The 27,642-nt window shown below is 42.1% G+C and overlaps 2 protein-coding genes across 3 annotated transcripts; both read left to right on the top strand.

Annotated features, from left to right (window-relative positions):
• The first annotated feature begins 125 nt into the window (after nt 1–125).
• L3HYPDH (trans-L-3-hydroxyproline dehydratase) lies at nt 126–11,911 on the top strand. Of its 2 annotated transcripts, none has more exons than XM_005561386.5 (5): nt 126–705; nt 5,210–5,379; nt 8,326–8,448; nt 8,537–8,674; nt 11,409–11,911. In XM_005561386.5, the coding sequence occupies exons 1-5, from the start codon at nt 198–200 to the stop codon at nt 11,532–11,534; spliced, it is 1,065 nt and encodes a 354-aa protein (XP_005561443.1). In that variant the 5' UTR covers nt 126–197; the 3' UTR covers nt 11,535–11,911. The 2 variants fall into 2 exon arrangements, with proteins under 2 accessions (XP_005561443.1, XP_065404937.1); XM_065548865.2 differs by having other exon boundaries at nt 126–834.
• A 7,177-nt stretch (nt 11,912–19,088) lies between these two features.
• Nucleotides 19,089–22,420, top strand: GPR135 (G protein-coupled receptor 135). Its single transcript, XM_045396501.3, has one exon. The coding sequence runs from the start codon at nt 19,254–19,256 to the stop codon at nt 20,751–20,753; it is 1,500 nt and encodes a 499-aa protein (XP_045252436.2). The 5' UTR covers nt 19,089–19,253; the 3' UTR covers nt 20,754–22,420.
• Nucleotides 22,421–27,642: the final 5,222 nt, after the last annotated feature.

The following is a 27,642-nucleotide window of genomic DNA, read 5'->3' as shown; positions in this document are numbered from 1 at the left end:
AGCTCGGCGGCTCCGCCTCCCAGTAACCTGAGCAACCGCTCCGAAGTTCCTCCCCCATTTCCGGGTTTAGGCTCCGATGTCCCGCCCCACGAGGGGTCGCTGCTTCGCGTCCCGCCCTCCTCGCCAGGAGTCAGTGGGTAGGGGTCGGGCTTGAAGTCATCGCTGCAGGACGGTTCTTGTGTCCCCGGACGCAGACCATGGAGAGCGCGCTGGCGGTGTCCCGGCTGCCCCCGCATGATCCGGGGACGCCGGTGCTGTCGGTGGTGGACATGCACACGGGCGGCGAGCCCCTGCGCATCGTGCTGGCTGGGTGTCCGGAGGTGTCCGGGCCCACCCTGCTGGCCAAGCGGCGCTACATGCGCCAGCACCTTGACCACGTGCGGCGACGGCTCATGTTCGAGCCCCGAGGGCACCGGGACATGTACGGGGCTGTCCTAGTGCCGAGCGAGCTGCAGGACGCGCACTTGGGCGTCTTGTTCCTGCACAACGAGGGCTACAGCTCCATGTGCGGCCACGCAGTGCTGGCGCTGGGCCGCTTCGCCTTGGACTTCGGGCTTGTGCCGGCGCCCGCTGCGGGCACCCGCGAGGCCCGCGTCAACATCCACTGCCCGTGTGGGCTGGTGACCGCCTTCGTGGCGTGTGAGGACGGCCGCAGCCACGGCCCGGTGCGCTTCCACAGCGTCCCGGCCTTCGTGCTGGCAACAGGTAACGGGCGGGACCTTTCCAGCCCAGGGCAGAGCTGCAACCGGGACGCAACTAACAACATTAACGGTGTCTCTAGGCTGGAACTCTCGCAACTAACCCATCCCGCGTGCCCTTGCAATTAATAAAAAGGTAAATCACTGCGAACGTGTGTCAGCAGTCTTGCGTATTTGCTTGGTGCGTGCAATTTTTGTTTTCCCTGACTCCCGTCCGCCTGAGGTTTTGAGAGACCCTTGAGGAGTGAGGAATTCCGTGTTACCCTGACTCAATGCCTCCTTCTGCACTGGTGAGGCGTTCCTAGAGATTTCACCGGTGGGTAAAGCAAAGTACGGTCAGTGTCAAGGAAAGAGCGAAGAACAGCCAATGAACCAGGGTTCCAGGCTGGCTCAGAATATGCTTGGTAGACACAGAATCACAGTAAGTTACTAAACCTGGTCTCCTTTCCTCACCTCCCCCACTTCTTTGAGGAAGAATTAAATGAGAAGGAATGAACAAAGCAGTTTATAAATCATTAAGATACGAATGTTGCTTTTCTTTAAGAACAGGAACACACATTGCCTGGTGTCAAATCCTGATAACCCCCTAAAGCTGTGCAACCTGAGGCAAATTACTTAATCTCTCTGTGCCTGTTTCTTACCTCGTAGAGTTTTTTGTTAGGATTAAATGAGAGTGTGCAAGATACTGTATTCCTGGAGATAGATGGCAAGGTATATATGATTGCTAAAGTTCCCTAGGCCTATTGTGCCATTAAAAGGTTTTGCTGGATTCCCTAGTACAGATCCTTGTACAGCTTATGTAAAGCAGGGCCTCTGTATAACCATAACCCTTACACGAGGGAGATCCCTCATGGGGATGACCTGGCAAGTTGGCATCTGGTTTCTCATGTGAATACTACCTCCTGGGGGCCGCAGTCTATCAGTAAGAATGCTTTAGTCGTTGTGACTGGAAGTGAGCCAGGAGCCAGTTTACCAGGAACAGAGTTATCCTTCTCTTAAAAATCTTAAGCCATGCAAATCATCTGTTAGAAAGTTGGACCTTGATTCCCCCTGAAGAACTAGGTTTCAGATTAGCCTGATTATGAATGATAAGTAATAAAACAGGCACTTTTAGAGCAACCTCAGGCAGCTGAAACCCACAAGTTAACGAAGAATGCCTCTGGAGAAATTGATGCCATTTTCCCAGAGAATGGTGTCACTTCCAGATTGGGAGGCCACTTGAGGGAGACAGAATTTATGTTTAAGATTCCATTTTTAAAACCTCAACAATTTAACTAGCGTGGTTACCAGAATTCCCCGCAGGCAACTACAGCAGCAGATTAGAAACACTCTAGACTTCTGTGGGAAATGGCAGCCGGCAGCAAGAACACAAACTACATCACATTTCTGGGTCAGTTAGGGCAGGGTCAGTCAACCACTTGACCTCAGTAGTTCCTCTCAGTAGTTCCTGAAAGCATCAGTGTGTGACTACAATAATTAATGGGCATTAATGGTAACTGAGTTAAGAAAATGAAATGCTATATTCTCTACTTTGAAAAATGTATACAAGGCAGACATAGAGTTCAAGGTCACTGCCCCACCTCTCCCCATCTCAGTGACCTTGTGCTAGAGTTCATACCTCAGTATCACAGTCTGTAAAATGAGGATGACAATAGTACCCACCTCGGAGGGTTGCTGAGTTCTTCTCCACCCCACTGGGCTAAAATGCAAACTCTTTTTTGTTCACAGTATTCTAGGTCCCTGGAAGAGTAGTTAGTCAATGAATATTTGTTGAATGAGTAACTAAATAAATGAAATTTGGAGAAGAATATGCTGATTGACAAATGTAAACATCTGGTCCTCTTGAGAAACCTATTCCCATTGGAAATTAAAGTTTTGGCCTTTGAGTCCCTAATCTGTGCCAGGAACTCCCCACACATGGAATTTTCAAAACAACTCTTTTAGGAGAAATAGCAGTTACAGTTTGCACAAGACACCAAAGACACACTAAATGGCAGAACTATGGTTGGAACCCTGGCCTATCATACTGCTTGGCTCTCATCCTTAAAATTTTTTGTAGTTTAAGGAGATATGTTTCAATTTCTGGAATACTGCTTAGTGTATCACCCCTCATTCACAGATACAGCGTATTTTAAAATCTATCTTGTCCAACTAAACTCCAAGAAGGGAAAAGCCTATGTTTTATTCTTCCTTGTACTTCTTATATCTTCTACAGTAATCGGCACATAGTAGGTGCTCACTAAATCTTAAGCAAAGTAAATCAAATTGAAATTTCAGTGATATGCTTGTATAGAAGAAAAGAAAAACCCTTAAACTTTGGATTGCATTCTGGATAGAGGTTGTGTATTTTAGTAGAAAGAGTTTGGGCTTTGGAGTCACCTGGTCCTGGGTTTGACCCCAAGCTCTGCCACTTATTTGGTGGGTAAGTCAGGGAATAATGTGAGGATAGTAAGTAAAACAGTACCTACCTCTCAGGGCTGTAGTAATTAAGGCGCTAATGTAATGAATTAAGGGGTTAGTATATGTAAAGACCTGCCACATAGGAAGTACTCAGGGGTGAAATAAATATCTTAATTTTTAATTTTAGTAATTTAGTGATTAAAAAATGAAGTAATCACAGATAATTGATGGACAAGGGTAACTTTAAAGGAAATTTGGTTCGTTTTAAAGAAAAGGAAACCAAAACTCAGTGAGGTGTAGCACCCTACCCAACTGCCCACCCTGAGAAAACCAGACCCAAGATTCTAGAAAGGGTGGGCCAGGGAAATGATTGTAGGCTCAGGGATGACTTCTCCTGAACCAGCTTCCCAACTCCATCCTGGCCCCCTGATTGGGGGCCAATGCCCCATTCAGGTGTTACAATCAAGAGAAGAGGGCAGGCAGACTGAGCCCCGGGACTGTCACCTGGGTCTCCTGGTAAATGCTGATCTGCACCCTCACCTTAGCTCTCCACCTTCCAGCAGTCTCTCATTTCTATCTACTTCCCCATTCTCTTTTCATTAAATTTGCTTTTCTTGTTGCACCAGCATCAAGATAAAGACATTTTTGATTCAGTTTTGTTGTTACAATCCACAGCATGTTTTACTCTTTCGATGATAAACTTGCTCTGTGTTAACAAATCATGGGTTAAAAGGGCTTCTGTGGACTAGTGTGGACTGACAGCATACTGATAGCCTTCTGTGGACTGATAGCATGCTGGTATCTTTGTGTGACTTAGCATGAAAACTCAGGAACACAAGACATATTTTCTTTCCCAAAACTTAATTTCTGAAATTGAAACCCTACTCTGTCCTTTTGGTTCACTTAGCCTCATCACTCCATGTGTTGTCCCCTTTCCTGACATGTGTGAGCCAAGATTTCTTAAAAGTGCTGTGGCCTTGGAGAGGATGGCACTTCAGTCCTCAGCTTACACAGTTAATCAGCGAAGTGGAGCAGCAGCATTGGCTGTCCCACCCCACCTGGTCCATGCCCTCTGCACCACCTCCCCATCCTCTGTTTCTTCACGTCCTGCTCCTGTGTTGCCCTGCGGAAGTTAACACAAGTCCTCTGTGCACTAAGGACCTTCAGCCTCCACTCTTCTCAAGGCAGAAAAAATGTATCTCTAGGAGAAATATTTCTACCTTCAGGACACTCCTTTGCCAACAGATGTCTTTCCCTTAGAGCTTAGGCTTCCGTAAAATAAAAACATGAAAGACAAACTTTCTCCCCTGCCATAGGCTTCCCTGAAAGACAGTGATCAACAAGCCAGCTTAAATTAGGGAAGAGGAAAAGAGGAAAATTTGAGAAGAGGGGAAATAAACATCACCCAGCCCCCTTTCTTTGGAAATACAGATTCAAGATTTCAAACTACTGACCTTCAGGTGAAACTTTGGGGATGTTGAGACTTAAAATGCTCAAATAAAAACCCTGGTGCAAGATGATGCTGTAGCATTCAATGATTCTACAATGTCTTTTTTTCTGTGTGTTTGCCTGCAGGATACCTTAATGAGATGAAAATATGTAGATAAGTATATATAATTTATGTAGATCTTTTAAAATTTTTGTTTTGACATTACAACTGAAGAAAACCGATTTGTAAATAGGATCCAAGATCCTTACTATTTTAAACCATCTCTCATAGTACAAGTGGGGAATAGACATTTTCCTTCTTAGTGTTCACAGGGATGCCCTTGGGTTTCCCTCTCTCGGTCTCAGTGGTGTTTCCTAGAAAAGATCCTCAGAGAAGTTCATGAATATGTCTGTATGAGTTAGGGAAAGCATGGCATTCAGTTTGTAACTTCTGCAATCATCAAGTTAAAATAGAAAATAGAATGATGCGTCTAGCTCTTATTCACTTGATGCTTACTAATTTTAAAAAATTGATTTAAAAAAAATTGATGTTTACTTCATTTTTTTATGATAGGAAAAGAACATCCCTCTTGAAAGATAAACATATTAAAAATCCTTTGAATTTTGTTGCTAAAATACTTATTAACAAACACATCTTATTTCCAAACACATCTTTTTTTTAGATCTCATGGTGGATGTTCCCGGACATGGAAAGGTGGTGGTGGACATTGCATATGGCGGTGCATTTTATGCATTTGTTAGTGCTGAAAAGTTAGGACTAGACATTTGTTCTGCAAAGACCAGGGACCTTGTGGATGCAGCGAGTACGGTAACAGAGGCAGTGAAAGCTCAGGTCAGTATTACTCTGCTTTCATAACCAATGCCCTTCTCTGTGGCATGGAGGAAATATACATTATTAGGTCTATAAAGAAAATTAAATGATGTTTAAATTATTAGTAGTACTAAGAATAGGGTACTTATTAAAATCTTAGCCTCCAAAGCAAGCTTGTCCAACCCATGGCCTGCGAGCCACATGCAACCCAGAATGGCTTTGAGTGTGGCCCAAAACAAATTTCTTAAACCTTCTTAAAACATTATGAGTTTTGCAATTTTTTGTGGCTCGTCAGCTCTCATTAGTGTTAGTGTGGCCCTAATCTTATGTGTGGCCCAAGACAATTCTTCTCTTCCAGTGTGGCCCAGGAAAACCAAAAGATTGGACACCCCTGCTCTAGAGCAAAACTCTCTATGAATTCTAGCTTTACCACTTGTAATGTATATAACTTTGGACAAGTTACATAACCTCCATATGCCTCAGTTTTCCTGTCTGCAAAATGGAAATTAAAAAATACCTGCTTTGTAGGGTTGTGAGAATGAAATAAGTCAATAAATGTAAAGGACTTAGAGTAGTGTCTGGCCAATAGTAAATGTTCAGTAAATTATAATATTATTTTTTTGAGACAAGGTCTTGCTCTGTCACCCAGGCTGTAGTGGAGTGGTGTGATCAAAGCTTGCTGTAACCTCAAATTCCCAGGCTCAAAATGATGCTTCTGCCTCAGCCTCCAGAGTAGCTGGGACCACAGGCATGCCCCATCACACCCAGCTAAATCTGTGTGTGAGTGTGAGTGTGTGCGTGTGTGTGTTTATATAGAGACAGGATCTCACTATGTTGCCCAGGCTGGCCTCAAACTCCTGGCATCAAGTGATCCTCCCAACTCGGCCTCCCAAAGTGCTGGGATTATAGGTGTGAGCCATCACACCCAGCAATTACTAAATTTAATAATACATACATACTAATATAGTTTATAGTTCCTTAAATGTGTAGAAATGTATTTATAGAATTGTACAAATTTTAAATGCATGTGTGTGGTCATTCTGTAAAACTTGAATAATAAATGTAAAATATAGCATACAAAATGGATTTAAACCTTTTTCTTATTTCATAGAGAACATTAATTCCTATTATTTTTTTCCTATATTGCTAAGAAGTTACTCAAATAACTACTTAAATAACTAGTTTTTACTTGGGAAAGCTATTTTGATAAAATCAGTTTAGATAATAAATAATTCTAGAATATTCTTTCACTTCTAGCACAAGTGAAGCACATTTTACCTTGAAATTGGGACCTATAAATAAAGCACATGTACAGTATTTGAATGTTTAGTATGTGAGAATTTATTGGTAGTAAAAAGTAACTTGTGTAAGATAGTGTCTAATGTACTAATAATTATTATGTTCTGAAGCTTTATTTTAAAATAATTTATAACTTAAATAACAAAATGAGAATATATACTGTATCAGTATTATAAATTATTTTTCTGGTACTGCCAGTACCAATATATGTAATTATATTATGATAGTAACTTTTGAAGCTCTGAATGTACATTAATTTTCTGTTCCATTAAGCAGGACAGCTAATAGTTTGAGTTAACAACTTGGCACAAAATAATTTCTCCTAATTTTTAATGAATTGAAGAGAAAAAGTCATGGATATCTTAATAAAAGGTGTAATTTTGTCCTTCTCATTTGAGTTTGAACTCAACAAGGTGGCAAGGGGTCGACTTTGAGGGAGGAAGGATTCTGAGAAAAATGAGGACAAGTTCTATTATTGATGTATCAGACAGTACAATTAATTACTCTGTGAACTGTTGACCATTCACACTGCTGAAGCAGATTTAGGAAAAGGCCATGGGGATGGAGAGTTAAAGTTAATATAAATTCATCTTCGTTCATTCACTCTTTTAACAAACATTTACCAAAAACATACTGTATGGATGTTAGACACTATGCTAGATCCGAGAGAACAAACTCCATCTTCGAGGAGCTAGCTCCAGTGGGGGAAGCAAGCATTGTGTTGGAATGTGCTATAGTGGAGGTGGGGCATATCGCTTTAAGAGGATGGAGAACAAAGATTCAATCTGCAGGAGACTTTAACGTGGTTTCAGATGGACTCTTTGGATGTTAAGAACCCAAAGCTGTTCCATTGCTTTAAATGACATGTAACTGGAAGTAGAAAGTACTAATTATAAGGATATACAAGGGAAGTAAGATTATAGCAATCTCAGTCATACTACAAATGTTTGCAGAAATCCAGGAAAAGTTAAAGAACTAGACTTCCAAGAACAAGTAGCTTTGCACATTTGGACCTGAATCTACCATTGAGTGACTTAGTTACCCTGCCAGTGCCTGCTTCTTTGTGTGCATATCTACTGCTTTTTGATGAATCAACTGACTTCATTGGCTACAATAAATCTATTTTTCATCCAATTGTTTCTCTTACCTAATAGCTTCTGCATTCTTACAGAATGTTATGTCCTCTCACAGCCTTTGTCTCTATCATTGATATTAACTTCAGCTCTAGATACTCAGAGCCTGATTTTCCCACATTATCCTTCGTAAGCTTCTGAGAATAAGACTATGATTGCCTTAGCTCATCCTGTTGGAGAAGCCATCACCAGCCTGTGGATTGACCATCCTGGGGTCAGTGCTGCAAAGACTATGTGTATTTGGGGTGGCAGGGGTGTATAAAATAGGACTACTTTTTTTAGCAAAGGCTACATGCAGGACAGCTTCCTTAGAAGGGACTCAAAGTATGATAATAATTATAACTTCCAATAAAGTTGTTACTTCATCTAGACAACGACATAATTTCTAGCAATTAGTATACGTTGCCCGAAACGGTATTTTAAAAATGATGATTAAAAAGTTACGTCTAAAAATGACCCATCTGCATTATTTATAAAGATAAATTTGAATCAAAATATTTATTTTTTGTGTGGTTGTTTTTTTTGTTATTTGCAGTTTAAAATTAATCATCCTGATAGTGAAGACCTTGCCTTTTTATATGGAACCATATTAACAGATGGAAAAGATGCTTATACCAAGGAACCAACCACCAACATTTGTGTTTTTGCAGATGAACAGGTATTAAAACCGAATGTTTAGGGACAAACGCCAGGTAATATGGAACTAAAACATTATGAACATTCTATCTTCATTTATTCTGAAACAGGTTGACAGAAGTCCCACTGGCTCGGGAGTGACAGCCCGAATTGCCTTACAGTATCACAAAGGGCTTCTGGAACTGAACCAGACCAGAGCCTTCAAAAGCAGTACCACTGGCTCAGTATTCACAGGGAAAGCTGTGAGGGTAAGTGACACCGTTCGCTTCTTATTTATAAATGTGTCACTCATGAGACTGAAGAGGCCTGAGTTGGGTGTTTGATAAATTTCTTCAGTCAGCTTTCAGAAGAGAATTTTAAAGCAGGCCTGTAAAAACTTCTTTTTAACTAGGACATTGGTTCTCCAGTGTGGTCTTGGGACCCCAGGGGGCCCCTAAGTTCCTTTCCATGGGTTCAGAAGGTCAAAACTATGTTTACAATAATGACATTACTTGCTTTTCACTCTCATTCTCTCAAGATTGTACAGTGGAGTTCTTCAGAGGCTACGTGATGTATGATAACCCAACCAATTGAATGCAGAAGCTAGATATGAGAACCTAGTTGTCTTCTATTAAGCCAGACATGAAAGAAGTTTGCAAAAATATCAAACATTGCCAGTTTTCTCATAAATTTTTTTTGTTTTGGCAAACATAGTTATTTTCACAAAAATATGGGTTTGTTATTTTTAAAATGAAGTAATGAACAGATATATCTAATTCCTAATACAGTAAATATTGATAGATAAAACTTATATAAAGAAAAACTCTTTGGGGTCCTCAAATCTTAAGGTATAAAAAGGTCCTGAGACCAAAAGGTTTAAGAACTACTAAATCAGGGTTTGGGTTTTTTTTGTTGTTTGTTTTTTGTTTTATTTTATATTAGTGTTTTATTTGATATAATAGGATGTGAAAGCCCTGAAAAGTTGTGGAACATCAAATTTTTGTAATGGAATACAATTTTAAATGTGCTAACTGCTAAGTAATGAATCTCAGTAGTAAATGAAATCTACTACAGAATGATTGATCTACATTCAGTAAATTATTCTACTCATAAAGAGTCCTTTAACATAGCAAACAATCTACCCTAATATAGCTGTTTTTAAGATTTGGTGTTTCTCAATATTAGAGTTTCCTTAAAGATCTCTACATCATATAGCAATCTTAGACATGTGAAACCATTTATGTTGTATGCAAAAATTTGGAACACACTGTCTTCAGAATCTGAAATGGAACATAAAAATAATAACATACATTTATTGGATACTTCACTGTTCATCAGTTTTCAAGCTAAACACTTGATACATGCCATCTCATTTAATCCTCACAAGAATCCTACAAGGTCAGTACTGTACTGTTGTTATCCTTTTAAATAGATGATAAAATGGAGAATTGGAGAAGTTAGGTAATTTGCCAGAGGTTAGTTAGTGAGTAGCAGATCCAGGTCATGAACGTGGGTCTCTCTGAACAGACCAAAGCATTACATTATATTGCTGTCAGAGCAAAAGGTCAATGAGGCTTTATATTATAGGAACTGTTATGAGAAGAATCTGGGACTGCAATGTCCCCCTAAATAGAGAGGGAGCCGAGAGACCAAAGAATGACTCAGACACGTCCAGGTTGGCAAGTCGATGCATTTATTAGAACTTCCATACAAGGCACTCCTGGGAAGCAGCTGAACAACTATGGAGACCCATCCTGCCTCCTGACTCTAAGCTGCTTTTAAGCTAATTTTCTGGCTCTTTGCCTACTGTGTATGTGTGATAGGACTGTTTTCCTTGGTATGTTCCCAGATATTCTCTGGGATATTTGGGTTCTCAGGGATACCTGCTCCTTGGCTGGGCGCCATGCCCTTGGCTTACCCCCCCAGCCTTCAGGGTTCAAGCAGTGCACGTACATCCTTACATAACCTGGTGAAGGACCTGTCACACTACAGCAACTTTATAAAAAGATAAAGTATTATACCCCAACAATATTTGACATTTTACCTTTCGCTTCAGTTATTCTTCTTTTAAAAAGTAGAACATAAAAAGATATGCTGAAGTTAATGTTTCCAGTTATTTGTTTTATAGTTATTGATCATGCTTGCCAGAACGTCTTCACTTGCATCATGCTCTCTCCCTGTCTGTGTGGGCCTGTCCAGGCTCCCTGATGGTACCTTTTCAGTTTCTTCACCTGTCCCAGCTTCCTTTCCCTGTCCTTCCATTTAGATGTTCCCATCACTTCATCCTCAGCTTCCTTCTCATCTCATCTACAGTTTGATGCTGCTGGGCAATTTCATCCACTTCCTAGGCTTTAGTTTTCAACCATCTACTGATGATGACTCCCAAACCTTTATCTCTGCCCTGCCTACCTACCCTGTATGTCTTTCAGAATATAATGCACTTAATCCCGACTGTTCATTATACTCATCTCTAAATGACTGTCCCAGAGGTGTCTCAAACTCACCTTGTTAAAAAGTTCTTCCTTCCTTCCTTTCTCAAATGTGCTCTTCCTTTCTCTCCCCATTATGGTTAATGCCATCACTAGCATCATTTCCAAGCTAGAAACTATGGTTATAATTAACTTATTGCTAGTCCTCAGTTCCCACATGCATTGGTCAAGAGGCCTATCAGTTCTACCTCCAAACTGTCTCTGTGTTAGTATATATTCTCCTTCTCCATCTTCACTGAAAACTCCCGTAGTGACTGTGGAATCATTCAGTGAATTGAGGTTATCTCTTAACATGTTTCTGGGTCTTTTGTCTCTCTCTTTTCCAGTTTGATCCCCATTTTACAGCTACAGTTATCTAAAACACAAGTCTGACCATGTCACTCTCCTTAAAAACCTTCCCTTGCCCGTAGGATTTCCTTGCCATTCCTTCACATGATAAAAGTCAAGAGTACAATTTTCAAGCCAGATACAATATGAGTGCAATATTTTGATAGTATACTCCATCTTTTTTCAGGAAGCGAAATGTGGTGATTTTAAAGCTGTTATAGTGGAAGTATCAGGACAAGCCCATTACACGGGTACAGCAAGCTTTATAGTAGAAGATGACGACCCACTGAGGGATGGATTTCTTCTCAAGTGACTTCTTCCATGATATTAAGGGCTTTCTTTTTAAAGTAATCATTATCCATAATGATTGTTTTCTCTAAATTATGTGAAAACCAATAATCAAATTATACATATAAACTAACTTTCTTTCTAAAATACTACCCTGTGACTAAATATAAAGTCATTATACCTCATATTTGCAACTGTATTTTGGTATAAATATCACTTATGTCTAGCATACAAAATGCCAGAAATGCAGTCTTTTTCTCGTGATTAACACATCAGGTAAAATTAAAGCAGTAGTTACTTTTAAAATATTGCTCTATGGTAATTACTATTAATATCATATTTTGTTTTAAAGACTCTTTGAATAATATGTGGAATTTAACAATGAACTTTACAAGCTCATTATTTTTGTCTTCCATTTTTTTTGAGTAGAATAATGTCCTCTCTATAAGCAGCATGTAAAGGAGATGGATTATTATAAAGTACTCAACACTTAGCACAATAGCCTGGGAAGGATGGGGTTGGAGTCAGCTTCGTTACAGCTGCTGCTAGGGTGTTCTCTGTGGTGCAAAGCCCAGCGTCTACACCCACAGGTAATGAAGTATCAGAGACTGATGCTAAGAAGACCAACTAGTAATCAGACTTGTGCTGTATCTTTAGGGCTTTTATAAAAGGGGTTGCTTATTGCATTATTAAAATGCAGATATACAGTAGAAATTAAGCAGTGAATCCTTACAATGGAATGAGTCTCATACTCTATCAGCTGCATGCTAGGTAGATTTAAAACATGAAATAAATGCTTACGATTGGCATTCCTTCTAGTTAATACTTATCTATGAGCCTGTTAAAAATAGCTGAAGCATTAAATATTCTAAGATGTGATGCTCTCCGAGAATTCAGTAGACTCTTTTGTGAGATAGGTAATAGTATTTTATTTCGGAGCATCCAGAAACTGAAGTAATTAATTCATTTAACTGGCTTTATCACCCAGAGAGTCTGTATAGGCCTTATTATTAGGTCTGTGATTTAATTACCTGACCAAAAGGAAAGCTATCATGTTAATGTTTTTTATTTCTCTATTACACAAAAACAGTGAGGATGTTTTTCACTCATTCTCCACAGAATTCTGTAGTAAATAAATCACTTACCTAAAAAAAATGACATTATCACTAACTCAGTATGACCAAATAATTTTTGCAGATCAGATTTGCTATACTTAAAAAAAATAAATAAATAAAAACGGAACCGTTATTTTCCCTCTGAATCTCACAAGTCACATGAATTTGAAGGAAAATTGTTTAAAAATTACATTTTGTAGCATTTTATAATCTATCAGGCACATACTGAAGTACATTCAGAAATGCATATTATGATTCCATGGCCATCAAGGTAGGGGGTAGTTTTACTCACTGACCTTGTTTAGAATTGTCAGCACTTGGTGATATTAAAAAGACTTTTAGTTGGTTTTAGTATTGTTCTAAAATTCTCTGAAGACGGCACACCCCTTTATCAACTGCACCAGGGAAAACTACTACTCCTGCCCTAGCCATGGTATGCCACTGTTTTTATCCCATTTATCCATTTAAGGCAGATGCAAGTCGAACATGTTAAATAACTCTCCTAAGGTCATTTAGAGGCTGCAAATCTAGGAGTTCTGACTCCAAGTCTAGTATTTTCCTACAACACTTCCTCCAATTCTAAGATAGGATGGCCATAACTTGGTCTAGGACATAGTACTGTAATAATAAGAATGTTATATTTCTTGAACATTAAACAATATCTATTACCTAAGTCTTCCTAAATTTCAATCCAAACCAGAGCTGAACCCTTGCAATAGTGTTCATTCCTGCTGTACTTCACCCTGGTTCCCTTGAAGTAAAAAACATTAGGGAAATCAACTCCTCCTCCTCTGACCTCCACATGTCTAGTCAGTCACAAAGCCCTGTTGATTCTGCCTTCTTAATACTGCTCACATCTATCCCTTCCCATCTCAGTGAGGGTGTTGCCTCATCAATTAACATCTTTCAGGTGTCTCCAATCTCCTGCCCCCCCCCCACTTGTTCCTTCCCCTAAGTATTTAAATGTGCTGATTGTAAACAAAATGAAACAAACATCCCTGTCCCTCCTTCCCTCTGTAGATGGCTGTCACTGCTAACTCCTTCCCTTGGTATTTAAGCTTCTAGATTCCTTACTGTCTCCTCAATGGGTACATTTTCTCACCTTCCATTTTGCTGTTCAACTATTGCAATCTGGCTTCTACCTCATTACTCATTAGAAACTTTACCTAATTGCCAGGTCTAATGGTTTGTGCAATCCATGGTGGCCCCCACTGCTTGCTCCCTGTAGGCAGGTGTGGTCCATTTTAGAACAGGCAACTCTAGTCCCTTGGTGCTGAGCTCACCCACAGAAGCACTCAGTTAGGCTTATGAGGTTGGTACCCAGTCCCCTTAGTGCCCACCAAAGTGTTGCAATTGTATGGGCCCAGGCCCATCTCCTCTTCATCATGAACTCACAATGCACTTTGCTCCAAGTCCTCCAGACTCAATAAGAGTTAGGTCACCCTTCTCTTCAATCCTGAAAGCCACAAATTCCGTATCCCTCTTTAGGACACTGTTCTTCATACTTCAATGTGCATGTGCATCACCTGGGAATCTTAGAGTCTCATTCATCAGACACAGGGTGGGCATTTCTAACAAGCTCTCAGGCGATGCTAATGTTGCTGGTTGGAGTACTGTGAGTAGCCAACTTTTGGACGAGCCTATCTTAATTACCTGTTTGGGTAATCCTAGCTGGCAACTTCTCCTCTAAGCTCTGAAACAGATGAAAAGCCTGTTAGCTCTCCACCTGGAGGTAAAGGATAGCACTGACCAGATGATCACAAATATGTTCCTCATAAGAGGCTGGGAAAATTGCCTTACCTTCTTTTCTGAAAATCAAAAACATAAAACAGCTGATTTATCAATAGACCAATGTGCCTCATTAACTATATCATTTACCTGCCTAGCTTTGCTTTCTTTATCTGCTTCTTAACTTTTAGTACTCCCTAGCATTCCATCCATGGTGCTTTTCTTTCTTCCCTGACTACTCTGTCCTTAAATTGTCACACTCATTCCCATGGTTTTCCCTCTTGTAGAGAGACTAACCACATCCGCATCCCTAATTTCTGAGGTCTAAGACCATACTGTAGATTCAGTACTTAGGGGACAACCAAGATCATTTTCCCCCTAGATTGTGGCCCTTTTCCCATATTCCCTAACTTGATTAATGGCACCGCCATCCACCAAGCTAGGGACTTGGGATTGACCCTTGGCTCCTATTCACAATCTTTGTCCTCTTTGTTGATGCTCCTGAGGTGGACAGCTGTGGGTTTCTCCGGCCATCATGCCTTTCCCCTTCTTTTACCTCCCCCCCCCCTTTTTTTTTTTTTGAGTTGGAGTCTCACTTTGTCGCCAGGGTGGGAGTGCAGTGGCACAATCTCGGCTCACTGCAACCTCCGCTTCCCGGGTTCAAGTGATTCTCCTTCCTCAGCCTCCTGAGTAGCTGGGATTACAGGTGCCTGCCACTACGTCCAGCTAATGCTTTTGTATTTTTAGTAGAGACGTGGTTTTACCATGTTGCCCAGCTGGTCTTGAACTCCTGGCCTTGTGATTCGCCCACTTTGGCCTCCCAAAGTGCTGGGATTACAGGTGTGAGCCACCACGCCTGGCCTCCACTTCTTTTATCAACAACATTCTCCTTTTTCTTTGGGAAACTACCTGCATGTAGTCTTGCTAGGACTGCCAGGAAACTGGTACACCAGTCAGACTTTCTCCCCCAGACCTGAGATCTTGAGAAATGACATAAGGTCTGAAAACTGAAGCTGATATATTCCAGTGGTGGCCTAAAGAGATCACTCCCATCAGTTTCTGCTCTTCCTACCCACAGGACTGCTCTGACTTTTCTTCTTGGAGCTGCTGTTAGACTGTCCTTTTGTAAATGGAACCTCCTCTGTCCTTTCAGTGAATTCCTATATTGCTTATGTGAACCAGTGTCCTCACTGTGTTACTTACACCCAGAGAATCCTAATCCATATACTACCTGCCCTAATCTGTACATAACACCTCCTTCTTCACTGCAAAGGTCCACTTCAGACTCTCATTTTTCACCTGGACTATTACAATGCCTCTCCTTAAGTGGTCTCCCAAATTCCAGATTCTCCTCTTACAGTTACTCAAAAAATATTTTTTTGTATGTTGGCATTTGTATAGCAGTTTGTTAGAGTGCTAAGTGCTGGGGATCTCATAAAATAAACAGGCAAGGTTTAGGTCCTCGTATAGTATACAGTGGGAAGGCAGGTAATACTTAGATAATCACACAAAAACGTATAGACCATGGTTATGTACTACAATGGAAAATACAGAGTGCTGTGAAACTAACAGGGGAACTTGGCCCAATACATGGGGAGAGGAGGGTATCAGTCAAGGGAGGCTTCCTCCATGGACTAACCTTAATGCGAAGATGGGGATGCTAGGGAAGGGAGGAGGAAGATGGGAGCTTTCCAGGCAGAGGGGATGGCAAGTGCAAACGCCCTAAGATGGAAGGTTTAAGGAAGTCATAAAAGCCGAGTGTGGCAGGAACACAGCAAAAAAGAAGGAAAGTGGTACCGAATGAGACTAGAGAGGGAGCAGGGGTCAAATCATGCAGTGCCTCACAGGAAATATTAAGGATTGGGGTCCTTATTCTAAAATAAATGGGGAAAGCCAATAGGATTTTTTTTTTAAGAGACATGGTCTCACTATGTTGCCCAGGCTGGCCTCTAACTGCTGGGCTCAAATGATCCTCCCTCCTCAGCTTCCTAAGTACCTGGGACTACAGGCACACGCCACTACACTGGCCTGATTAGAGGAGTTTAAATAAGTAAGTGGCATGAAGAATTTTTTTAAGAGCGTTATGCCTATCTGCCTACAATGTAGGGACTGGATGTGGGAAGACCAGTTAGGACAACAGTGACAACAGTAGTCCAAAGAGAGGATGAGAGCCAAGATTCAGGATGGAGGAGGTGAATGGATGCAAAGATAGTCTGAAACTAAAATCCATAGGTCTTGGTTGATGAATTGGATGTGGACTGGTGGTAAGGAGGAGGGATTTATCAAGGAAAACTCTTAAGTTTTTGGCTTAAAGGCTAGAAGGATGGTTCTACCATATTCTGAGATACAGAGTATTAAGGACCAAGTTTTTCAGGGGAAGTAGGAAGAGGATCATGCACCCATTTGATACACCACTGGCACATGATGCCAAGTAGCATGGCATGTAGGTTGGGGCCGCAGACATAATTTGAGTAATGAATATATAGATAATCTTTCAAGTCCCAGATGTGAGTGAGATGGGCCTGAGGGGGGAGTCCAGAGGAGCCGAGAACAGGGCTTTGATGAACTCCAGCATGTAAAGGCAGGTGGAAGATGATGAAATGGCAGAGGAGAGGACACTGAGAAAGATGAGGAAGGAAGGAACCAGGAGAGTGCAGTCCTTCTGGTACTTCTGAACCATGCACTTGCTCACAGCCCTCCCTTGTGGTATAGCCCCTCCTCCCCTGATGAAGTTTAGTCTCCAGAGCATGGCCTACAAGGCCCATCATAAGGCGGCCCCAATACACTTTGATCATTTATTTCCTTCTTCACTCCCCATCTCCAATATCCTAGAATTCAGACACTGATCATTTCAACACTAACCTCAAGACTTTGCACATGCATCAAATGTTCTTCCCCTTTCTTCTTTTTTTAAAAAGTCTAATGTCACCTCTTGTACAAAGTCTTCGTCAGGAAGAGTTAGTTACCTCCAAATAATTTCACTCACATATTTTTAAGACAATATTTAGCACACTGTAATATACTGTGTTGGCCTGTGACTTAAGCTTATTTTGGGCTGGGTTTCCTATCTTATTTGTTGTTTTCTAAAACTAAGCACAATCTTAGAAGATTGTGTTTGCTAAATAATGTATGATAATTATATTTTTGTCTTGATTGACAAAATTAAGATGAAATCAGTCTAGATTAAGCTGGGGTTGACAGATCCCAAGAGGACATTTGGCAATATCTGAAGACATTTTTAGTTGTCACAGCTGGGAGAGGTGCTACTGGCATCTCGTAGGTAGGGGCTAGGGATGCTGCTGAACATCCTACAGTGTATAGATGGCCCCTGCAATAAAGAATTATCTGGCCCAAAAAGTCCATGACGCTGAGGCTGAGAAACCCGGTTTTGGTTTGCCACCTTAAATGTTCTTCTATTTATACTGTAAATTTCCTGTAGGATATTTTTTCTGAATGAAGTAAGCACTCCCAATACTAACACCATTGATGCTAAGACCTACAAATGTACTAGTCATTCTTCAGAGCAGTGTTTCTCAAATTTGTGCATCAGAATCACTGGGAGGGCTTGTTAAAACATAGGTGCCTGGGCCCCACCACAGGAGTTTCAGTAGATCAGGGGTATCCTATGCACTGTAGGCCTGATAATATGTATCTCTCAAGGTTTCCAGGGGATGTTGATGCTGCTGGTCCAATGTCCATACTCTGAACCACTGCTTTAGAGAAGAGCCCGGGGTTAGTTAACCTGAAGGTTTATCACACTTTTCCCCATTACGGGCCATGCCCAGAAACTTGAGATGCAACTTCCCCGGGTAGCCCTGCCTTTCTTTTCCCTGTATCTCCCAGCCAGATACCTGGAGCTGCATCTGTGATGACTGCCAGGCTGGCAGCATCTTAGACTCAAAACACACCCCATTCCTGAGAACAGATGAAGGCTGCTAGCAGGGCAAGGCACCAATCCCTTTCCCTCCATTTATCAGCCAGTAGGGGCCTGAGGTCCAGGCCCATGGAAATGAAGTAACATCTAAAGAAGATGCATATCCTAGCTCCTCAGAGCACCTGTATCAGAATCACCTAGAGGGTTTAGAGTCATGGGCCCATCCTCAGTAATTCTGTCAGCCAGGGAATCTGCATTTTATGAAGCTCTTGACATCAGTGGTTCTCAAAGTGTGGTCCTGGAACCAGCATCATCATCATCATCGGCGAGCCCGTTAGAGATACAAATTCTTGGGCACTTCCCCAGACTTATCCAAAACACTGGGGTTGAGACCTTGTCACTTGTATTTTAACACACCCTCTATGTGAATTTTCTGTTAGCTCAAGTTTGAGAATTATTGGTTTAAATTAGTCGACTTCTCAAGTTGAAGATGTCTGGATGTAGACTTCTGGATTTTTCTTTCACTTCACGTTCTAGATTCCTTTCCTACCTGTATATACCAAAAGCACCCACAGGAAGCAAAGCACCCCCCACCCGCTCCCCAAAAGGCCTGCCTGTAGAACATTTGTACCCTACAAAAGAGAGCAAGAGTGAACTTTCGCTGAATGTGGTCATTGGTTTGCATGCCACTCGCGCTTTATCTGGCCGGACAGTGGTCCCTGAGGAGGTAGACCTGGCACTCTCGGAAACGCGAAGCCCCCGGCCGGAGGGGCAGTGTCATGGGCCGGCTTTGCAGCGGGTACTGGATTGGCGTCCCGCCCCGCGCTCCTGCGTAAACACGCGGTTCCCTCGGCAACGCTCTGAACCCACGTCAAAGGCTCCGCCGGGTCCCCAGAGACCGCCACCCCTCCGGCCGAGCCCAGCTCCCCGCAGCGGCCGCTAGCCCCCGGCCCTGAACCACCCCTCCGACCTAGAGGCCGTCGCCCCCGCTGCGGGATGACCAGATCCGCGGCCGCCACTGGGCCCCATGGAGGAGCCGCCGCCGCCACCGGCCCGCTCACCAGCGAGCATGGCCTTACTGGGCAGCCCGCACCCCGGCGCCCCCTCCGCGGCCGGCCCGCCTGGCGGGACTTCCTCCGCGGCCACGGCAGCCGTGGTCTCCTTCAGCACCGTGGCGACCGCGGCGGCCGCGGCGCTGGGGAACCTGAGCGACGCAAGCGGAGGCGGCACAGCTGCCGCTCCCGGTGGCGGCGGCCTTGGCGGGTCCGGGGCAGCGCGGGAGGCGGGGGCGGCGGTGAGGCAGCTCCTGAGCTCGGAGGCGGCGCCGCTGCTGTCGCACGGAGCTGCGGTGGCGGCCCAGGCGCTCGTCCTCTTGCTCATCTTCCTGCTGTCTAGCCTGGGCAACTGCGCGGTGATGGGGGTGATCGTGAAGCACCGGCAGCTCCGCACCGTCACCAACGCCTTCATCCTGTCGCTGTCCCTATCGGATCTGCTCACGGCGCTGCTCTGCCTGCCCGCCGCCTTCCTGGACCTCTTCACGCCGCCCGGAGGCTCGGCGCCTGCCGCCGCCGCGGGGCCCTGGCGCGGCTTCTGCGCCGCCAGCCGCTTCTTCAGCTCGTGCTTCGGCATCGTGTCCACGCTCAGCGTGGCGCTCATCTCGTTGGACCGCTACTGCGCCATCGTGCGGCCGCCGCGGGAGAAGATCGGCCGCCACCGCGCTCTGCAGCTGCTGGCTGGCGCCTGGCTGGCGGCCCTGGGCTTCTCCTTGCCCTGGGAGCTGCTTGGGGCGCCCCGGGAACTCGCGGCGGCGCAGAGCTTCCACAGCTGCCTCTACCGGACCTCTCCGGATCCCGCGCAGCTGGGCGCGGCCTTCAGCGTGGGGCTGGTGGTGGCTTGCTATCTGCTGCCCTTCCTGCTCATGTGCTTCTGCCACTACCACATCTGCAAGACCGTGCGCCTGTCGGACGTGCGCGTGCGGCCCGTGAACACCTACGCGCGCGTGCTGCGCTTCTTCAGTGAGGTGCGCACGGCCACCACCGTGCTCATCATGATCGTCTTAGTCATCTGCTGCTGGGGGCCCTACTGCTTCCTGGTGCTGCTGGCAGCCGCCCGGCAGGCCCAGACAGTGCAGGCCCCCTCGCTCCTCAACGTGGTGGCGGTCTGGCTGACCTGGGCCAATGGGGCCATCAACCCTGTCATCTACGCCATCCGCAATCCCAACATTTCGATGCTCCTAGGGCGCAACCGCGAGGAGGGCTACCGGACTAGGAATGTGGACGCTTTCCTGCCTAGCCAGGGCCCGGGTCTGCAAGCCAGAAGCCGCAATCGCCTTCGAAACCGCTATGCCAACCGGCTGGGGGCCTGCAGCAGGGTGTCCTCTTCCAACCCGGCCAGTGGAGTGGGAGGGGACATGGCCATGTGGGCCCGCAAAAATCCGGTTGTACTTTTCTGCCGAGAGGGTCCACCAGAGCCTGTGACGGCAGCGACCAAACAGCCTAAATCTGAAACTGGGGATACTAGCCTCTAAGACGGTTGGGATGGCCAGCTTATGAAGGCAAATTTCCACTCGCATTATTTAATGATGGAAGATTCTGGGGGAGAGTCGTGGATTTCATAAAACCAAACATTTAAAGCTGGAGACGGGGGAGGCTTACCACTTTCCCCAAACAACATAAAAAAACAATGTCCCTTCTTCAAAAGTGCCAAAAGGAATGTAAAATGCAAAAATTAAAACAATCTTAAACCACATAACCAAGCATTGTGAACTGTAAGTGCCAAAAATGACAAAAATAACATTCACTATAACTGAAAAGCTCATATTACAGGACAACACTGTGAAACAAACAAAACATTGAATGCAGCTAGTATTGTTCAACTACATAGAATTTCAGGAATGAATGGAGACCCTCAGAGCTGCTTGAAAGCCCCTCTAAATCGCTAGCATCCAACAAAACTGTAGTTTCTAGAGCTTGCACCCCTGACATGCCTTGGGTGGTTAGATTGCTAGTGGAAAAGTCTTATCCTTACACACATTGGTGCACTTCCTCACCCCGCCCCCAATAACCTTTGTGGAAAATTGTTAATTCATTTAACCCATTTAAAATCATTTTAGGATTTTGAAAAAGTGGTTATTATTAGATAAAATTCAACCATCTGAAGGACAAGTAGAAGTATGAGCATAAATGTGTTTTAAAAATGTTTTCCAAGATTATATGTAAAAATTAACATTCCTTCCACCCGCATCATCTCTCCAAAATGATCTTCCTTGGAAAACTTTGAAGCTTTATCCTTACTCTAACATGCTACTTTTATTTCCGATAAATTTTGGGATGCTGCTCAGAAGTCTTTTGAGGTAAATTTGATTTTTGGATATAGCCAAAAATGTAATTTGAAGTCAAGTTGATTGAATAAGGTGAGTCATGCCACTTCATTTAAATTATTATTATTTTTTTAAATGAGACCTCTATAAAGCCACAAGGTTGGGTTTCCTATGTGGCTTTTAGTTAACTGAAAATGATTCCAAAGAGAAATTCTGTAACTATTTTGAGAAGCAGCCTCTTGGAATTAGCATAGACTTTTCCAAGAAGATCATACTCTTCTACATTTAGAAATTTGGTGTATTTTGTGTTTTTTAAAATAGCTGATGGTTGCTTTATAGCTATAACTTGTCGAAGATAATGTAGTATTAAAGGGAGAATAGGTGTGGGACTATATGGAACCGGGTATTAAAAACACAGGCATAAAGTTGGAGAAGAACTTCAAGCAAACTGAAAATATCTTTAGAAATATGCAAATCAAAGATGCTTTTTAAATTTCTATCCTAGCAAAAAAGATGGTTTTACAATAATTCAAAAACATAATTCAGGATTTGTGTAGGTGAACTTTCTAATGTTAAATACAACTATACACAGGATCATTTACTCAGAATTTTAAAAAATGTTATTTTTCCCTCTTTCTTTCCCTCCATCCTGCCCCTCTTTTCTTCAATATTTCATAGCCTTAATTGAACAAGTTATTTACAGTAGATGTGAAAAGACATTAGCTGTCATATGAAGATTTCAATGTGAAATAGCCAGCATTTTCTTCCTGTAAAGTATTTAAATATGTTTTTAAGTATTTCTTTGTTTGACAGGTGGGTGCATGTCATTATTTTGTAATCAAAGGTGGAAATATATGATTCATGTCAGAGCTAAAGATGTTTTAATTTTTTCTGCTTCTCAGTGTATCATCACAAATCAGAAGTTTGTAAATTGTGTATATTTTGCTACACTCAATGTAGTACAAAGTAGATGAGATAATCTCTCCCCTCTAGCCCTTATTTTATAAAGCATATACAGACTTCATGCAGCTGTACTAACAAAAACAGGTATCTGTAGTATTTGCCTGTTAAAGGCAAAAAATTGTGTATTTTTTGGCACCGAGTCACTTTTGGGATTTAGAGAGAAATGATCAAGTCTTCCAATTATAAAAGATATCATAGAATAGGAAGTACAGTTGTGAATAAAGGGCAGAGAGAGATCTTAGAGTAAGGAGGTGAACGTGTTGCAAATTAGTGTGTTGCCTGGGAAGAAGAATTGAAGGAAGGCATTGAAAAATAAACATGATATAGAAAAAACCTACCTGGTGAGTGAAGGAAAAATCTGAGAGATTGGAAGTGACAAGGTGATGGCAGGAAGAACTTTAAGGAAGAAAAGGAATTCCAGCCCTACCTCTTCAGTGGCAGGAAGTTTTAGGAAAAGCATGGCTTGTGAAAGAGACCATTCTGTTAGTGGCTCTGAGAGTCATGGTAGGCAAGAATTAGAGGGGAAAAAGAGAAAGTTGTTCATAAATTACTGAACAATTTACAATGCTCTAAATTGTTTGTTTTTAATCCAAGGCTATCCAACTATTTAGTGGTAGAACTAGGATTTGAACTGCAGTCCATTTGGCCTCAGAACCCCATGTTTTTTCTCTGTATTCCCACAGAAGTCTACAGGTAAGGAAATCAAGAATAATCACTTATGGTACTGTCATCATTATCATCATCATGATCATCATCTACCATTTTTGTTTCCTACTTTATATAAGGGCAACTTCCTGGGAGCTAAGGCTACTAAAAGGTAGAAGCCACAGTACTCATCTGCAGAGGGCTTACAGCCTCAGCAAGGACCTTGTGGCTTTGTAACAACAATCAGCCATAACAAGTTTACTTGTGGAGAAGAAAAGGTGTAGCATTTTCAGAAGAGGCTATCAAAGAAAAGAGATGAACTTGGAAGCAAGAGATATGCAGGTATAAGTCAGCCACCCATTTGACCCAGTGTAAATACTTACACAATCAATACCTCAAAAGGTGAAGAAAGAATGATTCTCAAAATAATCTAAGAGTTTGACCTTTCCATCTGCTTACTATGAGTATGCAATTATAGTGACTTCGTGGGAAAAGGAGAAAGAAAAGCTATGAAATAATGGAATGGATTAAATATTGAGTACTTTGTAAAGGCCAGAATGTAATCCTTCATGTCTCATTCTGCTTCCCGTTTGGGTATTTCATTTGGGAGGAAATAATGCAGCAACAGGTAATACTCTGTATAGTAGGTGCATTAGCTTATTTAATCCTCAGAGCAATCTTATGAAGGCATACTATATTATCACTCTCCCCATTTTACAGATGAGATAACCAAGGCACAGAGGTGTTATGTGATCACACAGCTAGTAAGTGCTAAACATGAGATTTGCACCTGGCAGATTGGTGCCAGAAGTCGTCTCTTAACTGCTATACTGTACTGCCTCTGTCTTTTGAAAAAGACAATGAGAAACCTGGGAAAGTGCCAAGGAAGATAAAGACAACTATCAAAGGGATAGGAAAACAGCATAACATTTAAAAGAAAAGATTTTGTTTTTGATTTGGAAAACAACTATATGTGTGTGTTTTAAAAAAATACATATGAAGAGTTTCTGAGCAGTTGTTTTCTGGAAAAATTCCACTCAAGATGACCCCAGTCATCCAACTTCCCCATTCCTGCTCCAGCACATCTGAACACCGTTGGAGAAAAATTACAGAATCAGATCAATTAGTACCCACTGCACTTAGAATCCATAGCCTTGCCTGCCCCTTCCACCCTGCTGGCAATCTCAGCATTTTCACATGTCAGCTCACTCCTTCTGCCCCCTTTTGTGACCCTTCAAACTTTCTCCACTCAAACATTTAACCAACCCTAACCTCTTGGAATGTGACTTTTGTTGCTACTTCTCCATGAAAATAGAAGCCATCAGATACACATTTCTTCATATTTTAGCCACTGAACCTAACTAAACTAGATTTGTACTAGTTCTCAGCTATGTTTTCCAGTTATAATGAAGCTGGTCTTTTCTCCAGCCTCGGAAATTTCATGCTATCTATTATTTCTGTTCCCTGGTATCCTTAGCCTTCCCACTGAACCATATCCCTGCCATGAGCACTTAAGCATGCCCTAATCTCTCACTTGAGAAGAAAAATTCCCATTCTTCCCTCCTTTTCTCTCCCTCAGTTCCTTTCCGTCAGCTAACCCATCGAAAGAATTGCCTGTACTTTTACAATTGATCTAAATTCTAGTCTACACTTTTAGTGGTATAAGAAAGAAAGTAATTATTTTTCTGCAACTCAGTATCTTACTCTGCCAGATGGCAAAACTTAAGATGACAGCATCTAGGTTCTAGGGGCTTATTAGTGCCAATGCACTGGTGAACCTAAGTCCTCAATTGTCATCCATTCACCCTGGCATCTGCCAAGGCATCCATCAGTCTGTCTCTGGCCTTATATCCATGGCTTGCTGAGTAATTATTTCCCACTTAAGTCCAAGAGGACCCAGCTCAAATGACCACTTTGGAGCCCCTCTCTAAACACAAAAAAATCATGACTCCACCTCAGAACCATAGAGGGCTGCGACCACACCCATTAGGAGGTCACAGGCTGCTTTTAAAAAAATTTTCAGATATTTTTGATTTTTGATATATTTTGATATTGTTGGGTCAATAAATCAAAATTATACATAAAACATGCATTGGAAGTTCCACTTCTGGAATGGCAATGAAGAGCTCTGTGGATCCCAATTAAACAAGTGTAACTGGTGAACATTAGTTGCAAGACAATCATTTTAAATCTTTTTAAATTGTCCTAATGGCATATAGAAAATGGAGAAACATTAATTAAGAAAATCTACTAAAACTCAGTAAGAATAGTGAGTCTGTGGCATTTGGATTATAACCCACTCACTCTCTCCCTATTGCCAGCTCAGTATGACAGAGACTCCATTCCAGGTGGAAAAAAGCACAAGGCTCCCTTCTCTGAGATCCCAGGACTATCTTATTCTCCTCAGAGGAGCAGGTTACAAGAACTTCACATCTCTCAGGCTACATGTTGCAGAGGTTAAATTCCAGGTGAGTGCAGCCAAGAAGTTGGGGGTTGTCTTCTACCTACCTCCCACTCATAGAGCAAATGCTTTACTAGGGTGTGGCATGCTGGGAATACTGGGGCCATGATTATTCTCAAAGAAGCTCATTTGTAGGACTGAGACTTCATGCTTGAACAGGCAAACTGAGAAGACCAGATGTTATGACCCCCCACCCAATGCTCTACTTTTGGAGCAACCATTCCAAAAGAAGCAGGCCACCATCCCTGCCCCCACAGTTCAGAGCCATGACTCAGAGAGTTTGCATAGGAGTAGAGACAGGCCTTTAAACAGACGGCCCTGAAGCTCTCTCCAAGGGAACTAATTTTATTTAAAACAAAGTGTGAAGAAGTTCAAGTCTATGGGCATTCTCAAAAACAGTGGAGTTTTGGTGGTAATTAAGAGGAGGCTAGAAACTTCATGAGAGATAGAAGCTAAACCATAGGCAGCTAGTTTACCAGAGAGAACCCAGAAAAGAGACAGCTAAAAAGAGCTCTCTTGAGGTCTAAACTAACCTCAAAAATTACCCCTGCAATTGGATCAGACCATGAAGCAATTTATGCCCTATAACATTGTCAAAACCAATAAGGCAATTAGCAAATAATTGGTGACTCCTAACATCTAGAAGTGATCAGGAAAAGAGACAAACAGAGCCCTACTAAAGCCACTGTTCTCCAAGGGTGACTGTAGGCGTACCCAAGGCTGTGTTCTCTGAGGAACAACACCAGAGGCTTCACAACACCGAGCAAAAAGACTACCCCAAAATAGTCCAGTAACTAAACAAATAAATAAACAAACAAACAGACAACAGTAATAAGCCCCACAGAAGGAGGAGTAGAAACCTGTATCTGGAGCTGCTACAGAGTTGCTCCATGAACGTTTTTCTTAGCTGCCTTTTTCCTTGGTTCTCTCTATTGAAAGCATCCAGTTTGCAACCACAGGAACTATAAATATATGAGACATGCACAGAAATAGGAAAATATGAACCATACCTAGGAAAAAAAAGGCAGGCAACAGAAGAAACTGTCCATGAGAGGGATCAGATAGCAAATTTAACAAACTCTTTAAAGTAGGCATTATGAATGTGTTCAAAGAATTTTTTAAACTATGCTTAAAGAAGTAAAAGAAAGCATGTTGAAAATGTCTCATCAATAGAGATTAGTAAAGAAGATAGAATTTATAAAAAAAGAAACATGGAAATCCTTGAGTTGAAAATTGCAATAACTAAAATTAAAACTTAACTGCAGGGACTAAACAGTAAATTTGAACTGGCAGAAGAAAGAATTAGCAAACTTGAATATAGTTCAATAGAGATTATGTAAGCTGAACAACAGAGAGAAAAAAATGCAGAAAAAATGAATACAGTCTCAAAGACCTTTGGGAGACCATTAAGTACATTAACATATGTGTAATGTGACTACCAAAAAAAGAGAGAGAAAAAAGAGCAGAAAAAGTATTTGAAGAAATAATGGTTGAAAACTTCCCAAATTTGAATCTTAAAGGAATTAATCTACATACATCCAAGAAACTCAAGAAAATCCCAAGTAAGACAAACACAGAGAGACACACACAGCTAGCAAATAGTAAAATAGTAAAAATGCTGAGAGACAAAGGCAAAGGAAAAACCTTGAAAGCAGCAAGAGAAAAACAACCTGTCACACACAAGGGAATCCCAATAAGATTAACAACTGACTTATCAGAAACAGTGGAGGCCAGAAGGTAGAGGGATAACATATTCAAAGTGCTAAAAGAAAAAACTGTCAACCAAGAATCCTATATTTAGCCAAACTATCTTTCAACAAATATACATTAAAAGTCTCTTGCCTACATCTGCCCTATTCACCTTGTCCTCACCTTTCTCAGGCAACCACTTTTTATTAATTTTTTGTTTCTTTATGTAAAAGTAAAGAAAGGCATATTAATTTTCTCCCTCTTTTACACAAAAGTTAGCATACTATATGCACATTGATTTTTTTCATTTAACAATATATCCTGGAAATTGTTACCTAT

Source organism: Macaca fascicularis, chromosome 7, assembly GCF_037993035.2.
Source record: "Macaca fascicularis isolate 582-1 chromosome 7, T2T-MFA8v1.1".
In the NCBI taxonomy this organism is placed as follows: domain Eukaryota; kingdom Metazoa; phylum Chordata; class Mammalia; order Primates; family Cercopithecidae; genus Macaca; species Macaca fascicularis.
The sequence above is the reverse complement of the archived record's forward strand: the minus strand, read 5'-3'. Positions and strand labels throughout refer to the sequence as shown.

Bases quoted from the DNA above. Each gene is read 5' to 3' on its own strand.
- GPR135 (XM_045396501.3), top strand. From the start codon at position 19,254: ATGGAGGAGCCGCCGCCGCCACCGGCCCGCTCACCAGCGAGCATGGCC.
- L3HYPDH (XM_005561386.5), top strand. From the start codon at position 198: ATGGAGAGCGCGCTGGCGGTGTCCCGGCTGCCCCCGCATGATCCGGGG. The intron at 5,380-8,325 runs GTCAGTATTACT...TGTTATTTGCAG, and splicing joins CAGAGGCAGTGAAAGCTCAG to TTTAAAATTAATCATCCTGA. The intron at 8,675-11,408 runs GTAAGTGACACC...ATCTTTTTTCAG, and splicing joins TCACAGGGAAAGCTGTGAGG to GAAGCGAAATGTGGTGATTT.